The 15,721-nt window shown below is 42.1% G+C and overlaps 1 protein-coding gene across 1 annotated transcript in view; it reads right to left on the reverse strand.

Annotated features, from left to right (window-relative positions):
* Window positions 1-799: 799 nt before the first annotated feature.
* The window catches only part of IQGAP1 (IQ motif containing GTPase activating protein 1), a 107,062-nt gene continuing 92,140 nt past the window's right edge, over window positions 800-15,721 (reverse strand). The window contains exons 32-38 of the mRNA XM_070775164.1: window positions 15,010-15,145; window positions 14,529-14,616; window positions 12,292-12,504; window positions 11,382-11,548; window positions 9,267-9,389; window positions 5,460-5,568; window positions 800-3,094 (exon numbers count right to left, since the gene is read on the reverse strand). Of these exons, the coding sequence (XP_070631265.1) occupies window positions 2,981-3,094; window positions 5,460-5,568; window positions 9,267-9,389; window positions 11,382-11,548; window positions 12,292-12,504; window positions 14,529-14,616; window positions 15,010-15,145 (950 nt within the window). The 3' untranslated portion in view covers window positions 800-2,980. The remainder of the gene's footprint in view (window positions 3,095-5,459; window positions 5,569-9,266; window positions 9,390-11,381; window positions 11,549-12,291; window positions 12,505-14,528; window positions 14,617-15,009; window positions 15,146-15,721) is intronic.

The raw sequence follows: 15,721 nt of genomic DNA on the forward strand, positions 1-15,721 counted from the left end.
ACGGCGAGTGGGATCTTCCCAGACCAGGGATCGAACCTTAGTCTCCCGCATTGGCACACGGATTCTTTACTACTGAGCCACCAGGGAAGACCCTTTATTTCTAAGTACGGCTGCTCCTTGGGGTCTTATTTAAAAGGCAGCTATTTTCCCTCCCTTTTGCTGCTGTTTTCTTTTTCCATATCCAATGTCCCATAGTCTTTTCTGATTTGTAGGTAATGGAGAAGTCCCCGGAGCGACATGCTGTGACCTAGAGTGCTACTGCCATAAAACATTTAATGCTACTGTAATTTGAAATTTCCAGCCATTGGCTGATCAGAACTGACATTGAAATGTCCACCAATAATGATTCAAGAAAAATTGGATGATTTTTTTAAAAAATATTTATTTAGGCTGTGTTGGGTCTTAGTTGCACTCATGGACCTTAGATGTGGCGCGTGGGATCTGACCAGGGGTCTGAACCGGTGCCCCCTGCGTTGGGAGAGCAGTCTTAACCACTGGACCACCAGGGAACTCCCTGGATGGTTTTTTCATTTTAAAAAAGAACTAAGTGACATTATGCTAGTTCTCCACCTTGCCACACCCCCAATTCTTTTTATGCTGAGGCTACTTAAAGCATTTTATATTTAAAAAGGCTCACAAGTTTAAAAAATTGCTTTGAGATAGCTGATTTGTGTTTGTTCTTTCAAAAAGACTATGAAGGGGTTGTTTTCTGTTGTGGTTTTCAATTATTAAACTTCACTCTAGTTAACACTGTTCTGCAGGAACTGCTAACAATGAGACTGAGGAAAATCAACACAAAAACAAATGAATGACCTTTTATTTCATACAGAGATACAGAGGCAATTGTGTGGGGCAACAATCTGACGGGCAGTCCAAATTCTTGAGGGAGGAAATTCATGGTAAATGTCATGATGGCTGGTTGAAGAGAAGGTCAAAGGAGGAGAGAGTTGAGACAGAGACTGCTATGGCTAATAAATTAAAATTACAAAGAGCTACCAGGTTTTAATGCCACGACTTGACTTTGTCTGGGCATCCTCAATGCTGTGAACCCCGTAATTATGCACAGTTACCATCCAAACTCTCGAGGTGTAGTTTGTGCCATTTGTGTCAAGGGAACTATGCTCCTTACAGATCACTGAAAGATCATACTTCATTGAAGAGTTGTGAACTTTGCTCATTGTCTGTCATGGACGTGGCCTTTGGGGCCTGACATGAATCTGGGTTGAACATCATCTTTTAAGGTAAAACAGTTGACATTTTGGTTGGTCCCAGTTTTTGAGGCGATGCCACTTAGAGTGGTGTCTTCTTTTAATCTGAGGAAAATATTTACTAAAAAAATTGTCTTGCAAAACACAAGAAATGAGGTCAAGGTAGTGGAGACTCTTTCCGTGACACTCCACACCTCACCTCTTCACCTGTCTGTGGGCTGCCTGGGGTGTGTAGACTCGTACAGCTGCACCCGGGGACCTGACTCAGTAACAGTCTATCATGAAAAACACACTTCCAACACTTAACACCTGTAACTGGGACTCGTCACATGATTTGTTATCAATGAAAACAGTTTATTGGCTTTAAATATACATCAGTAAATTTTTAAATGTTAGTTTATGTTTTACGATAAAAGAACACTGAACCAAAACATCAGAGGAAATGAGGCTCAGTAGCATGATTTCAATATATTTTCCTGGATTAAAAAGACTGTTTTAAAAAAGTATATGACTTTTAATCTAAGAATGAAAGCTCCATGAGCTCAATGTTTAGCACTGAATTGTGACTAAATTTAAAAAACAGAGTTCATAAAATAAAGGCATAGTGTGGGCAGCAAGAGAAAAGACTTAAAAAAAGAGAGGGGGAGCAGATTTTAATATCACGTGTAACATCGCTTGGCTGCTTTTGTTTGGTTTTGTTTCAGTCTGTTTAAGGCAGGATAATCTCTCTGCAACCCTGAAGATAAACTCTAGTGTTTTAGCTATAAGAAAGTTTTAAGAGTTCAGATATACAGATAAGCCAATTAAAAAAAAACCCAAACCATTTTCTTACAGTATTCTAAAGACTTTTAAGCATTATATAAATCTTTAAAATTCCTATCACCCCCACTTTAAGAAATAAATCTACACTTTCATAAGGCACTCTTAAGACATAAAACAGTTTTGAAAACAGTTACATTCTACACTAGGGATAACCCATTCCTTTGCCATAGGGATGGAGTGGATTGTTTGCCTGAAACTAGTCAATCTTTTGCACCAACAGAAACAAGCAGGTGTTCAGACCATTCTGAATTTACCTAAACAGCTTAATTTTAACAACGGGACTCTCTCATCCACTGATGAGAACTGCCCAAATTTAATGGTGAAATTTTAAAACAATATTCCTCTCTTTCTAGAAAATGCTTCCTTTGGACACAGAACAGAGACTTCTATTAGCTCCCGCCATAAAGGAAGACAGAATGGAAGACAACCAAAGCCTCCCCATATCCTTCAATTTTCCTGATGGAACAGTAAACATAAAGGAACTTCACTTTTAAGTGACAACCTAATAACTATGGATAATCTAACATTTTAACTATGTGTCTTCTAAGTATGCACGTTATTGGGCTAATGGCTTCCACTTCTAAACAGCAAGTATTCAAATCCCACCGTCCCTATTGCTAATAGAAACAAACACCAAAGCTTACACTATAGTAATGCAACCTCTAAGACTGTAACAACATGAGAGATTTCAGGACAGTTCCCACTCTTCCCTAACAGAAGAGAATGAAGGAACAAGATGGGTCAGACTGGGCCTGAAATACAATCTATGAAGAAAGGACGACCAATGTCCCTGTTGAGTGGGAGGAGTTAAACTTGTGAAGTTGGGGGCAATATTAGACTGAGGCAATGGTGTGGGCTGGGTCTTTGTTTTCGAGAAGTAAAGAACCTCTAGAAAGGCTGCCGCTGGGCACTCCTTTCTTCATCCTTCTGGGCTGGAAGCAAATGCTCTGTTACTTCTCGTAGAACTTCTTGTTGAGAAGGAAGATGAGGAGGTTGACGTTGACTTTAGCTCTGTCAAATAATTTCATGACAGCGACTCCTTCATACTGTAGCTGCAGCAGGTCCTGTTCAAAAAAAACATTCTGATGGTTAATCAAGTCCGTGGGACAAGAAAAGGAGGGACATGAGTAGGGAGGGATCCGGAAGGGACGAGGCCTGCCTTGTGCACCAGATGTGAGCTGGGGTGAGACACAAGTCCCCAGCTACGGAACTGCCTGCTGCGGCCCCGTTAGTCTAAGTGATATGTCGCCTGGAGAAGGTGACAGCGTTTCAATCCATGATGAGACATAATAACCCCTGAACACAAGATAAGGCCAGTAATGTCATCTCAACACTATCTATTAGAGTCTTCATTTCCTTTTCAAATGACAGAGCTTTCCTATCCTAAACGAGACGGGAAGACAGGACTAAATGTTTTTTATATTTACTATATGTTCCTCAATGTAGGAGCATGTTATACGATGTCTGTTTAAGTCCTGTCAGAAATCCTACCAGGAGTGATTATCTCAGATTTAGAGATGAGGCTGCTGAGGCTGGGGGATGGTAAATGACCTGCCCAACAGAACAGAGCTAGACGTGGTAAATCTGGATCTGACAGCTAAGCCCTGTTTCTCTACTACCCTCCACTGTTTAGAACAAACCGAGGAAATCAGAGTGGTCTCACACCCAAACTTTGGAAGACCGGTAATGAAACAGCAAGAATCAAAGGGCCTGAAGGTAGGACTTCTCAGTGATCCAGTGGTTAAAACTTCACCTTCCAAAGCAGGGGGTGTGGGTTCGATCCCTGGGTGGGGGCGACCAAGATCCCACATGCCACAGGGCCAAAAAAAACACACAGAAAACAGAAACAATACTGTAACAAATTCAATAAAGACTGCAAAAAAAAATCTTTAAAAAAGAGAGGGGCTTGAAGGGACCCCAAAAGTTCAACCAATTCATCTTTTGGAAAAATCTTAGTGGCTCCAGTTGGACAAGGACCCTGGTGCATCACCTGAACTGTAACATCTTGCACCTGGCGGTCATTCCATAGCTAACGATTCTGTGCATGGAGTGATATGCTGAGGCAGGATGGGCAACCTACACAAATTTGGTGAAACTGAGGGAATAAGAGGCTCTTTTTTGTGTAAGGACTTGAGTTAGCTAGGTGCATCATAAAATCATTTCACATCTGTACAGTTAATGTGTTTTGAGGGTCTACTGGTCATTGAGAAGGAGACAGAGAAATACTACCTGTCCTTAAGGAGTCTGCAGTTTGGAAGTCGAGAGGAAAGTAAGTTGACGCCTGTAGTTAATAGGGGCTGGCTCTACAGGCTATGGAGGTGAAGGAGAAACTGACTGTGGTGTGGCTGATGGGGCAAGTTTTAGGTGTGGTAACAACCTGAAATTCCTCAATGAATGACAGAGGAAGAAAGCGGGGGAAAACTCCCAACGAAGGGAGAGTGACATGTGCAAGAGCCCGAATTTCCTTTCAGGGAAAGGCCCCTGCCCAGCCTGACGGGGTGCAGCCAACTGAGGAATATTATAAGCTGGGTACCAACCATGGAGCACTGTGTGCACAGAACTAACGGAAGCTGGACGTTACCCAGGAGTCCTCTCAATGCCCTTACGTTTTTTAATGCAAAAAAAAAAAAAAAGAGAGAGAGAGAGAGATGTTTCAAAATAAAAATTAGGGATAGTTATGTTACAAAATGATTCACTGCAGAATTCTTGAATTTAAAAAGGGATTCAGAGGGGAATTCCCTGGTGGTCCAGCAGTTAGGACTTGGTACTTTTATTGCCCGGGGCCTAGGTTCAATTCCTGGTGGGGGAACTAAGATCCCAAAGCTGCATGGTGTGGCCAAAAGAGTCATATTGCATAACAGCTTCAGACTGGAAACCCAGGCCCATCATTTATTTTTTTCATTCTGATGTAACTCACGCTGTTTGTCTGCTATTTGTTCTGTGATCCCTATTTATTAACTTACACTCAGTAAAAAGTTGCTTTCTCTCAAAAAAAAAAAAAGTTCCCAAAATATAAAGTGAGATTCAGTTTACAAAAATGCAATTTACACACATCTTATCAGAAGTATACCTTTAAACCCCCTATATCAAATCAAAATGAGACGGGGGAAAAAGAGATTTCAAGCTACTGAAAAAGTTCATGATTTTGTACTGTCGAGATCTGTACCTAAGCATTTTATTCAAGTCCAAGGTGCCCGTTAATTTAGTGGCAACCCTAAGTGGAAGCTTCAGGTATGCTCTCTGGAGATTCATACGTCTGCAAAAGCTCACTAGCCCAAACAGACCAAATCAGACACTCAGAAGTCCTCAGCTCACTGCCAAGTGTGGCAGCTTTCCTCACACGGGTCTGCTTTTCTCCCCTTTCCTACCCTGACAAGGGCACAACTATCTCACACGCAGAGCTGTCAGTTTTACCCCGTGCAGACCCACCTGATAATGTAACATAAACGTCTCCATTTGAACTCCCATGAACTTGGCCTTCACTTCGAAGTCTCCAACTTCTTCTGTTGGACTGATTTCAAAGATGACGTTTTTAAACCTGTTTGAAACACAACATGAGGGTTTGATTTTTGTGTTCTCACATAAAAATATTCTGTGAAGTGTGGAAAGGAGATGAGCTCAGTGTTCAGCAATGAAAAGGGGGACAAAATAAAGGTGCAAAGTGCTTTCACAGGTGGGGATGTGTGTGATATTGATGCTGTAATTACCATCTGCTTTGGGATCTGGAGAGAAGGGTGGCAACCTCTCCTGGGAGAACGTGCTTCCCACGGAGAGAGGCACCGTGAGGAAGGACACAGTGACCTCTGAAGGGACGACGTCAGGAGTCGTCCTGGCCTTCCATGTGGCCACTCCCGAAACGTGACAGTAAAGGGAGAATCAAGAGGAGATGGGGCTAGGAGCAGGAGGAAAAGACAGATGTCTGAAAACAAGCATGTCTGAGGACTGGAAATGGTACACAAACAAAGCAGGGGTCAGAACCAAAAGAACCAAGACAGCAGGTGTTCTGGAAGGAGTAGGTGCTATAGATGTAAACGGACTGAGTACTACTAAAGATAAACTGCTATTACTGAAAATATTTAAGGCACCACTCACTCGCAACATGTTACATGCCCAGGAGTTTTATGGCACCAGAAGGTGGGAGCAAGCTGTTCTCCAGGTGATCAAAGCGTGTCACCCCAGATTTCCAGAACTCAACTATGGAGCAAACTGATCTATCATAAACAGACCCGAGAACCATGGAGGATGCAAAAGAGGTCACTGAGAAGCTAGACGAGAGGTTACAGAGTCCACAGGCTAAAACACACGCGTTTTACTCAACAGGAGACTCTCATCGGTTTTATAAAGATGTTATTTTACGTAATAAGTAATTTTATTTTAACTGGTTTGGTTTGTCATCTGGTTTCTAAGTCTGTGGTAGCAAATTATTAAATAATGATAGGCACCTGAACAGTAAAAGGAAATAATGACAAAAAAGAAGGGAATAAATAATAAGTTATGAAACAGGTCTGAAAAACACATACAGTGCTAATCTAAAAAACAAACAAACAAACAAACCCAAAACACCAAGGTGCTCAATTGAAAAAATAATCAGAGAAAACAGATAATAAGCCATGTTTAAATACACACACCCCCCCCCCCAAAAACCTCAACTAGAATTCTAAAAAATGCAAAATTTAAAAGTGCTATCTTTTTTATTTATTAAGTCAAAAATATCAAAAATTGCTTTGTTATTCAATTATGGTAAAGAATTATTGAGGTAAGAGAGTTCCAGAAAAACATCTATTTCTGCTTTATTGACTATACCAAAGCCTTTGACTGTGTGGATCACAATAAACTATGGAAAATTCTTAAAGAGATGGGAATACGAGATCACCTGACCTGCTTCTTGAGAAACCCATATGCAGGTCAGGAAGCAACAGTTAGAACTGGACATGGAACAACAGACTGGTTCCAAATAGGAAAAGGAGTATGTCAAGACTGTATATTGTCACCCTGCTTATTTAACTTATATGCAGAATACATCATGAGAAACGCTGGGCTGGAAGAAGCACAAGCTGGAATCAAGATTGCTGGGAGAAATATCAAGAACCTCAGATATGCAGATGACACCACCCTTACGGCAGAAAGTGAAGAGGAACTAAAAAGCCTCTTGATGAAAGTGAAAGAGGAGAGTGAAAAAGTTGGCTTAAAGCTCAACATTCAGAAAACGAAGATCGTGGCATCTGGTCCCATCACGTCATGGCAAATAGATGGGCAAATAGTGGAAACAGTGTCAGACTTTATTTTTCTGGGCTCCAAAATCACTACAGATGGTGATTGCAGCCATGAAATTAAAAGATGCTTACTCCTTGGAAGGAAAGTTATGACCAACCTAGATAGCATATTCAAAAGCAGACACGTTACTTTGCCAACAAAGGTCCATCTAGTCAAGGCTATGGTTTTTCCTGTGGTCATGTATGGATGCGAGAGTTGGACTGTGGAGAAGGCTGAGCGCGGAAGAATTGATGCTTTTGAAGTGTGGTGTTGGAGAAGACTCTTGAGAGTCCCTTGGGCTGCAAGGAGATCCAACCAGTCCATTCTGAAGGAGATCAGTCCTGGGATTTCTTTGGAAGGAATGATGCTAAAGCTGAAACTCCAGTACTTTGGCCACCTCATGTAAAGAGTTGACTCATTGGAAAAGACTCTGATGCTGGGAGGGATTGGGGGCAGGAGGAGAAGGGGACGACAGAGGATGAGATGGCTGGATGGCATCACCGACTCGATGGACGTGAGTCTGAGTGAACTCTGGGAGCTGGTGATGGACAGGGAGGCCTGGCGTGCTGCGATTCATGGGGTCGCAAAGAGTCGGACATGACTGAGCGACTGAACTGAACTGAAGTACTTTCGTACACATTTCGGACACTGTTTGAAAATATTTTGTAATATTAATACATGTGAGTTAAAAAATTTTTTTCAACTGCTATGGAAAATAGTATGGCAGTTCCTAAAAATATTAAAAATAGACTTTATCATATGATCCAGTAATTTCACTTCTAGGTATACATCAAAAAGAACTGACAGCAGGGTCTCAAGAGAGATTTGTACTTCCATGTTCAGTGTAACATTATTCACAACAGCAAAAAGATGGAAGCAACCCATATGTCCATCAAGGGACAAATGGATAAGCAAAATGTGGTTCACACATACAGTGAAAAGCGACTCAGGCTTAAAAAGGAAGAAAACCTGTCACAGGTTACAACCTGCATGAGCCCTGAGGACATCATGCTAACTGAAGAAAGTCAGACACAAAAAACAAGTATATTATTCCCCTTGTATGAGGCAACTAGGAGTCAGACTCATAGAATCAGAGAGGAGAATGCTGGTTTCCCAGGGCTGGGGGAAACGGGAAACGGGAGTTGTAATTTAATGGGTACAGTTTCAGTTTTCTAAGATGAAAAGGTTCTGGAGACGGGCTGCACAACAATGTGAATGCACTTAACGCTACTGAACCACACACTTAAAAGCCGTTCAAAGGGACCTCCCTGGCGGTCCACGGTTAAGTAAGACTCCAGCTTCCAATGCACGCAGCATGAATTCGATCCCTGGTTGAGGAACTAAGATCACACATGCCTCACAGTGTGGCCAAAAACTACTTAAAAAAAATAGTTAAGATGGTAAATTCTATGTTTTGTGTTTTTCACAATAAAAAAAATTATACACTGACCAGAAATTGCATTAGGCATCTATCATAAAATAAATACTCAGAGGTAGAATCAAAGATTACATTATAAAGGTGTCATTACATGTGTAATATTGTAAAAAGTAAAATCAACTTAAAATATTCTATAATAGGTAAATGGTTAAATTAAAACTATAGTATTAAAAATTATGTGGTCATTCAAACTATGTGAAAAATGCTCACAACATGTAATGAGGAAAAAGCTGGATACATGACTATAAACAGTATCATTCCAATTTATGTTAGAAAAAAAAAAGTAGGAAAGTGAGTGAATAACCTTTATGTGAATAGAGGCCTATTAGGGAAAAGATACAAATACATTCCCTTCTATGAAAGACCAACTAACTCTGGGTATTAGGCCAAATTCTGCATATAACTGATTAATTAATCAATTACAAACACACATAAAATATAATAATGATTATCCAGATAAGAGAAAGTCAATAAGATAAAGCTATGACAAACACAGAAACAAAAATAATCAATATATAAAATAAAGTTAAAAAGTAAATACTCACTGATTCACTTGCAGGTCCTCAATTTCCAAAAGAACTCCTTTTTCATGCAGTCTTGCTGCCGTGTATTTTAGAGAGATCTTTTTGCTTTTCTTCCCTTTCATTTCCCTAGGCTTTTTGGAGACCCTGTAAAGACCACATTATGTCACTTTCTATAAGTTACTATCTACTGTGAATCTCTGTTGGTCACTCAAGGATATGAGGTTGGAAAACAAACTTCCCAAACCCAAGCGTAAGTAACAAAGCAATTCTAAAATGGCAAATGAATGCGAGGATTTCTACTTCAGGGAACTATACTGAAGGGAATCCCACAGGAGTCACTCTTAGCCCCCTTGGCTATGAAGAAGAAAAAAAAAATACCTTAGAATGTGTAATTTTTAAAAAAGTTTAAGTCAGCATAGCAACACAGAGGAATGGGAACAAGGAAAAAGAAACAGATGTTAGCAGGCCACTGGGATAATCAAGGCAAGAAGCGGTAAGAAAAGTAAGCTAGGGAGGAACTGAGACGAACGAGAACAGGATCTGCGACTCTCGAGGGAGGGCTCTCAAGAAATGGGACAGAAAAGCTGGTAGTTGTATAAAAAGTAATAATCCCTACAGCTGGCAACTGAGTATCTATCAAAATCACAACTACATAACATTTTGAAGCTGGCAATTACATTTCTAGAAATTTATCTTAAAAAAATATGCCTACATTTGCAAAATGATATATGCACAAGAGGCTATTTGTTAACAGAATTTTTTATAATAAGTAACTGGAAACAACGTCAATGTCTGTGATGGAGAACTGACTCAGCGGTTACTTTATCTCCACAGTGGAATACCATGCAGCCGTTAAAAAGGAAATGAGAGCCTAGCTCTGTCTGCTTAGAAGGCCTGAAACAATAATGGCTCTGGCAATGAGCACATCTAGTCCCTAGATTTCGGTTTCTAAATACCATTCTTCATTAAAAGGAACAAAGGATGTTTGGAAAAATAGCTGATTCCAAGCCTGGAGAGGGGAAAATACAAACTGAACCAGAAACATCTTATGTCACAAAGTCAAGAGCTGCTCAGAGAATGACAGGGACATTTCAGAAGGATAGAGGCGCCAACTCCGTGGGCTCAGCTACGTGAATCTGATTTTTACCCCTTCACGTCAGCCCTGCCTTACTTTGGGAAGTCTTCAGGGAGGGAGAGAAAAGACACAGATGGGAAGAGTAAGCAGGCTAGGGAGAGGGGAAGCTGATGGGCTAAACACAGTGCATCGATTGACAGCTGAAAGGTACATGGGTGCTTATGGTTCTGTTCATAGATTTTTCTGGGGTTTGAAAAGTCTCAAAATGAAAAGTTGGGAGTAAATAATAAATAGCCTTCTAGCAAGCAGAACCTATGCTTAATCACTTCACCTCTATGGATTTTCAATTTCCCTCCCTGAAAAATGGGCAGACTGATGGTTTGTGGCCAGCACCAAGGAGGCTGCATCAGTTCTTCCTTGGAAGCTGAGAAAAAATCATGGTCTGGGAGCCTGTGCTCAGGAAGTACTGAGGCCAAGGAATTTAACTATTTATATTAATATTGTTTCTTAAGTGAGTTTTGAGGCACATCCTGGTTTAGGGGCCACTAAATGACCCCTTTACAAGGTTCTTTAATTTCTAGGGCTGAGAAGATACTTTGGAGCACAGGATGTTTAGAAAGAAGCATCCTTGAAACCCTCCACACATTATTTATTTACACCATACCATAACAAATGGAGGGCTTCCTGGGTGGCTCAGTGGTAAAGAACCTGCCTGCCAATGCAGGAGATGTAAGAGACTTGGGTTCGATCCTTGGGTCGGGAAAATCCCCTGGTGAAGGAAATGGCAACCCATTACGGTATCTTTGCCTGGGAAATCCCATGGAAAGAGGAACCTGGCAGGCTACAGTCCATGGGGTCACAAAAATTGGACACGACTGAAGTGACTTAGCACGCACGCACACATAATAAATGGAACTAGGAAATTACAAACGGTTAGAAGCCAAACAAAGGACTAATGCAATAAACAGATCCAGTGTGTTGTCAGTAAAAAGCGCCAATGTCACTCACTTTAGTTGCCTCTGCATCTTCCCCTGACATTGATTCATTATAAAAATACTCACTTGCCCTTGCTGGCTAAGTTATCCAGGCAGGTCTTGATATAGCTTTTATAGTAGTCCACCTGCTCTCCATAAAAGGTGGCCTTAGAGTTCAGGGCAGCGTATGTCTGCTGCAGTTTCACCAGCTCAGCCTTCCTCCTCTGTCGGTATCTCCGCTGATTCCGAATATCCTGAGACATAATTATTAAAATCACAAAAATAATGATGTCATGTGCTTCTCGAACCATTAACACTAGAATCTGGCAGTGTTTAACTCGGCCTTGCTTGACCACATGTTCATCATAGGCAGCAGTTTTATGCTCAAAAATTAACATAGAAATTCAGACCTTATCCATTTTCCCCCCATCTCTATTTTCTAGAGGCAGGGAAAATGGGTTACTTTCACAGACAGTCTCAGAATCAACTTGCAAAGCTTGTTTATACATCTTAAATATGTTGTCAGGAGAGGGAGAAAAAAATAATTTTAATATAACAAGTACCAAGCTGCGAGGTGTGTGTGGTGTGCCTTTAGTGCAACAGCAGAGGAGGCATAAATTCCTTGGCCTGCACCAGAGCGCCTTACTTGAGAAGACTCACACAAATCTAGGATGTGATAATCGATCTGAAGCGAATTTCTATTGCACAGGTATCATTAAAAAGAGCCAGAGGGATTCTTTAAGGTCAAAAGACAAACTGAGACACAGGAAACTCTAATCAGGCTGTTCCTCCTACTGATTTAGGCCATGGAATAAGCCATGGGAGGGCAGGCTGGGACCTTATGCTGGAAGGGCCAGAAGCGATTCCCGGGAGGAGAGGACCTGAATCGGCCCGTGAACTAAAGGTATGTTGCCCCTGGAACAGCTACCGTGTCCCCACAAGCCTCTGAGACAGCTTTCAACACGGCCAGGCCACTGCTGTCCCCTAAATGCCATACCCTGGCGATGTCATTGATCAGCTCCTGGTATCTGTTCTTTGGGTCTACGGTGCCGAGCTCTGTGAGCTTCTTCAAGCCTGACTGGATCTTCTCCTTCTTCTCTTGAAGACTGAGGCTGCTGTCTTCCTTTATGGTTTTGGACTTCTTCATCTTGTCCGGAGTTTTGGCGTCACGGATGGCGCGTCTCTGCATGGCCCGCTGATGCTCTGCTTCCTACAGCAAGAAAGAGGATGTCGTGGAGGGCCTCCACCCTAACCCACACCGGAGCCTATACAGCTCACACACTCTATTCTAGAAACAGAGGGTAACAAATTTATAGCCCCCGTCCCCCAGCCCAACACGAGACAAACTGCATGAAGCAGAGGCCGTTCTCCTTTCATCTAGAAGAGAAACACCTATGAAGCTAGATGTTGGCGTCTTTTTTTTTTATGTTGACCATTAAAAAAATCCTTATTGAACCTGTCACAATATGGTTTCAGTTTTTTGGCTGTGAGGCGTGCAGGATCTTAGCTCCCTGACCAGGGACTGAACCTATACCCTCTGTATTGGAAGGCGAAGTCTTAACGACTGGGCTGTCAGGGAAGTCCCAAGATGCTGGCTTCTTTCCTGGACTCCGAAGTTTAATCAGGAGATTGAACTCTACTGCATGCAAAATCCCTTACTCTTTCCCTATCGCATGTGGGATATGGAAACCATTTACTTTTACTTGAAACCTGGCGTGATGAATGTGACAGTCACACCAATGCAATGCCAGTGGGGGTTAATGTTTTATTCCCCCACCTCGTCACAGCTGGATCACCTTCAAGCCTGCCCTCTGCTTTCAAACGTGCTGCAAACGCCAGCGAAGAGACCCTTCTTGTATCTGGTATTTCTCCTGGTCACCAACCAACGTCTGTCTGTTGTGTTCCCACCCAACAAACGATCCACACCCGCCTTCCCCTTCTTTCAGCACTGTCCTCAAAGTCTGGCTATCATCACCAGTTCTCGTTACCATTCCTCTCACCCCAAATCCAGTGCCTTCTCTTAGCTGTTGCCTTGCTCATCTTCTCTGCACACCTTCCTTGTCCTAGCAAGGGCTGGTGCCTCCAAAGGACCCAGGGTCCTTTCTTTATGACTGTTCTCTCTCAAAACCTCAATGATCACCTCTATGCTGATAGATCCTAGCATGTGGCTAAGGTTCTGGGACCCTATTTTGAATTGTTTATACTATGGATGTTTATACTCAGAAAGGTTGTGATTTTTCCCAACCTGGAGCAATTCCTTTCCCAATATTCCCTTTTCTTCTAATATCAAAACTACTGCTTATCATGTGATATAAAGAGCATGAACTGGAGTCAAGACAGAACCACATCCAAGTTTGGTTCTGCTACTGTAAGCAAATGATCGTGGGCAAGTTATTTAACCTCAAGGGGGTCTCAGTTTTGTCATCTGTGAATGAGGAACCTTGGTTCAAGCCCCACACCTTCCTGATGCTTTGCTCCTCACTGGCCCCTTTCTTAATTTTTATTATTTTTAGGGTCAAGACCATGGTGAATTTTCAGTGGTTTTCTAATTGTTTCAGTTTATATGTCACATATATCAAAATGTATCATGAGTTCACAGAACTCAGGAGCCATATTCTACTCTTCTCTCCTAACTACCAAGGCATTTAGCAGAATTCTAACTATAGGACTTCCCTGGCGGTCCAGTGGTTAAGAATCCACCTGCCAATGCAGAAGACATGAGTTCCATCCCTGGTCTGGGAAGATCCCACATGCTTCGGGGCGACTAAGCCCATGCTCCAGAACTACGGAAGCCCTCATGCCCCACCGCCTGTGCTCTGCAACAAGAGAAGCCACTGCAGTCAGAAGCCCATGCTCACGGCAAACAGAGAAAGCCCTCATATAGCAACAAAGACCCAGCACAGCCAAAAAATAAAACAATAAAATTTTTTAAAATTTTAGAAATACAATATTCAATAAATTTCTGGGCAGACTCACTGATTCTGTTTCAGGTTAAATTAAAGCACACAAACAGACTGTGTGCAAGTGCCAGTGAGCTCTGTGCCCTAGAAACATCTACCTCTGGATTTAGGGACCAACAGCTTTCTCAGGAAGCCCCGAATGCTGCCATCTGCAGACACATGCAGGCCCACCTCCCAGTGACCGCCTCTCGCCATCTGTGTCACCCCTGTCACATGCCCCCCACAGGAGCACCTGTCCATCTAATTACGGTACACGATAACCCCCAAACTTTACCTGTTCACTGGTGGCTGGTGTTTCTAGGATTTCAGTCAAGGTCTCTCCCGGCTGGAACCGGATGACATCCACAATTAAGCGTTTTGTGCTGAAAGGAGATTCAGGAGACATCTGAACATTAGCACCTGTCCTGCTTCCTCTTGAAGGGACCTCAGCAGGAGCAGAACAAACACCACCTCCCAGAGTCCCACTGGGCAGCCCTAACACAGGTACTCGAAGCCCCAGGATCACTCCTGCAGCTATGACAGAGTGGGCACTAAGGTCAGGATCTCAGAGATGCAAATTCATTTCAGCATCTCATTAGCAAATAAGGCAGGTAAGTTCTGTGCCAACTATACTACAGGAGATGACCAGAATTGTATTGGGCTTAAATGGCCAAGGTCATTTTAGGTATGAACAAGTGGACTCATTCAGCAAGACCAAGGGACAGGCGTGATTACTGGGTTACAGTCACTCCACTCCTCCTCCTTTCAATCCTCACTTCAGTAAGATGGTCCGAGCATCCATTTCTGCATTCTCATCTCCAGGCACATCGAACTTATTGGTCAGTGTGAGAGACACTTCCGTCTTAGCCAGTGCCTCCTTATTTGGGTCATTTAAATTGCCAGCACCTTCTCCTAAAGTTTTGGAAGGGTAGGAAAAATAAATCAATATAATAAAGAGAAAAGACATTGGAGAATAGATGATAATTCAAATAAAAGAAAATGCAAGTTTAAGAAGACAGTTGAACCAGCCAATATGTACCTTGTGGCAAGGATACCCTTTAGTGAGAAAAAAAATATTATGCCAAATGATTAAGACAAAGGATCCCTAATAAAATAATAAATGTTTGACAAATCAACATTGTAATATTTCTCTCTCAAAATATCCTGTTCATTTCCTTTATAGGACTTATCATTTCTAGTTACATGATTATACGTATTGTTCCTGCTGTTCAGTTGCTAAGTTGTGTCTGACTTGTTGTGACTCCACAGACTGCAGCAGGCCAGGCCTCCCTGTCCCTCACCATCTCCCAGAGTTTGTCCAAGTTCATGTCCAATGAATTGGTGATGCCACCCAACCATCTCATCCTCAGATATGTATTATATCTGAGCATTTATAATATGCATTATATTTGAGTCCATTATCCACTGGACTTCAGTTCCTAACAGATGGGGATGGCACCTCATTTCTTCCCTGATGTGTAATTGGAG

This window comes from Bos indicus, chromosome 21, assembly GCF_029378745.1.
Source record: "Bos indicus isolate NIAB-ARS_2022 breed Sahiwal x Tharparkar chromosome 21, NIAB-ARS_B.indTharparkar_mat_pri_1.0, whole genome shotgun sequence".
NCBI lineage: Eukaryota > Metazoa > Chordata > Mammalia > Artiodactyla > Bovidae > Bos > Bos indicus.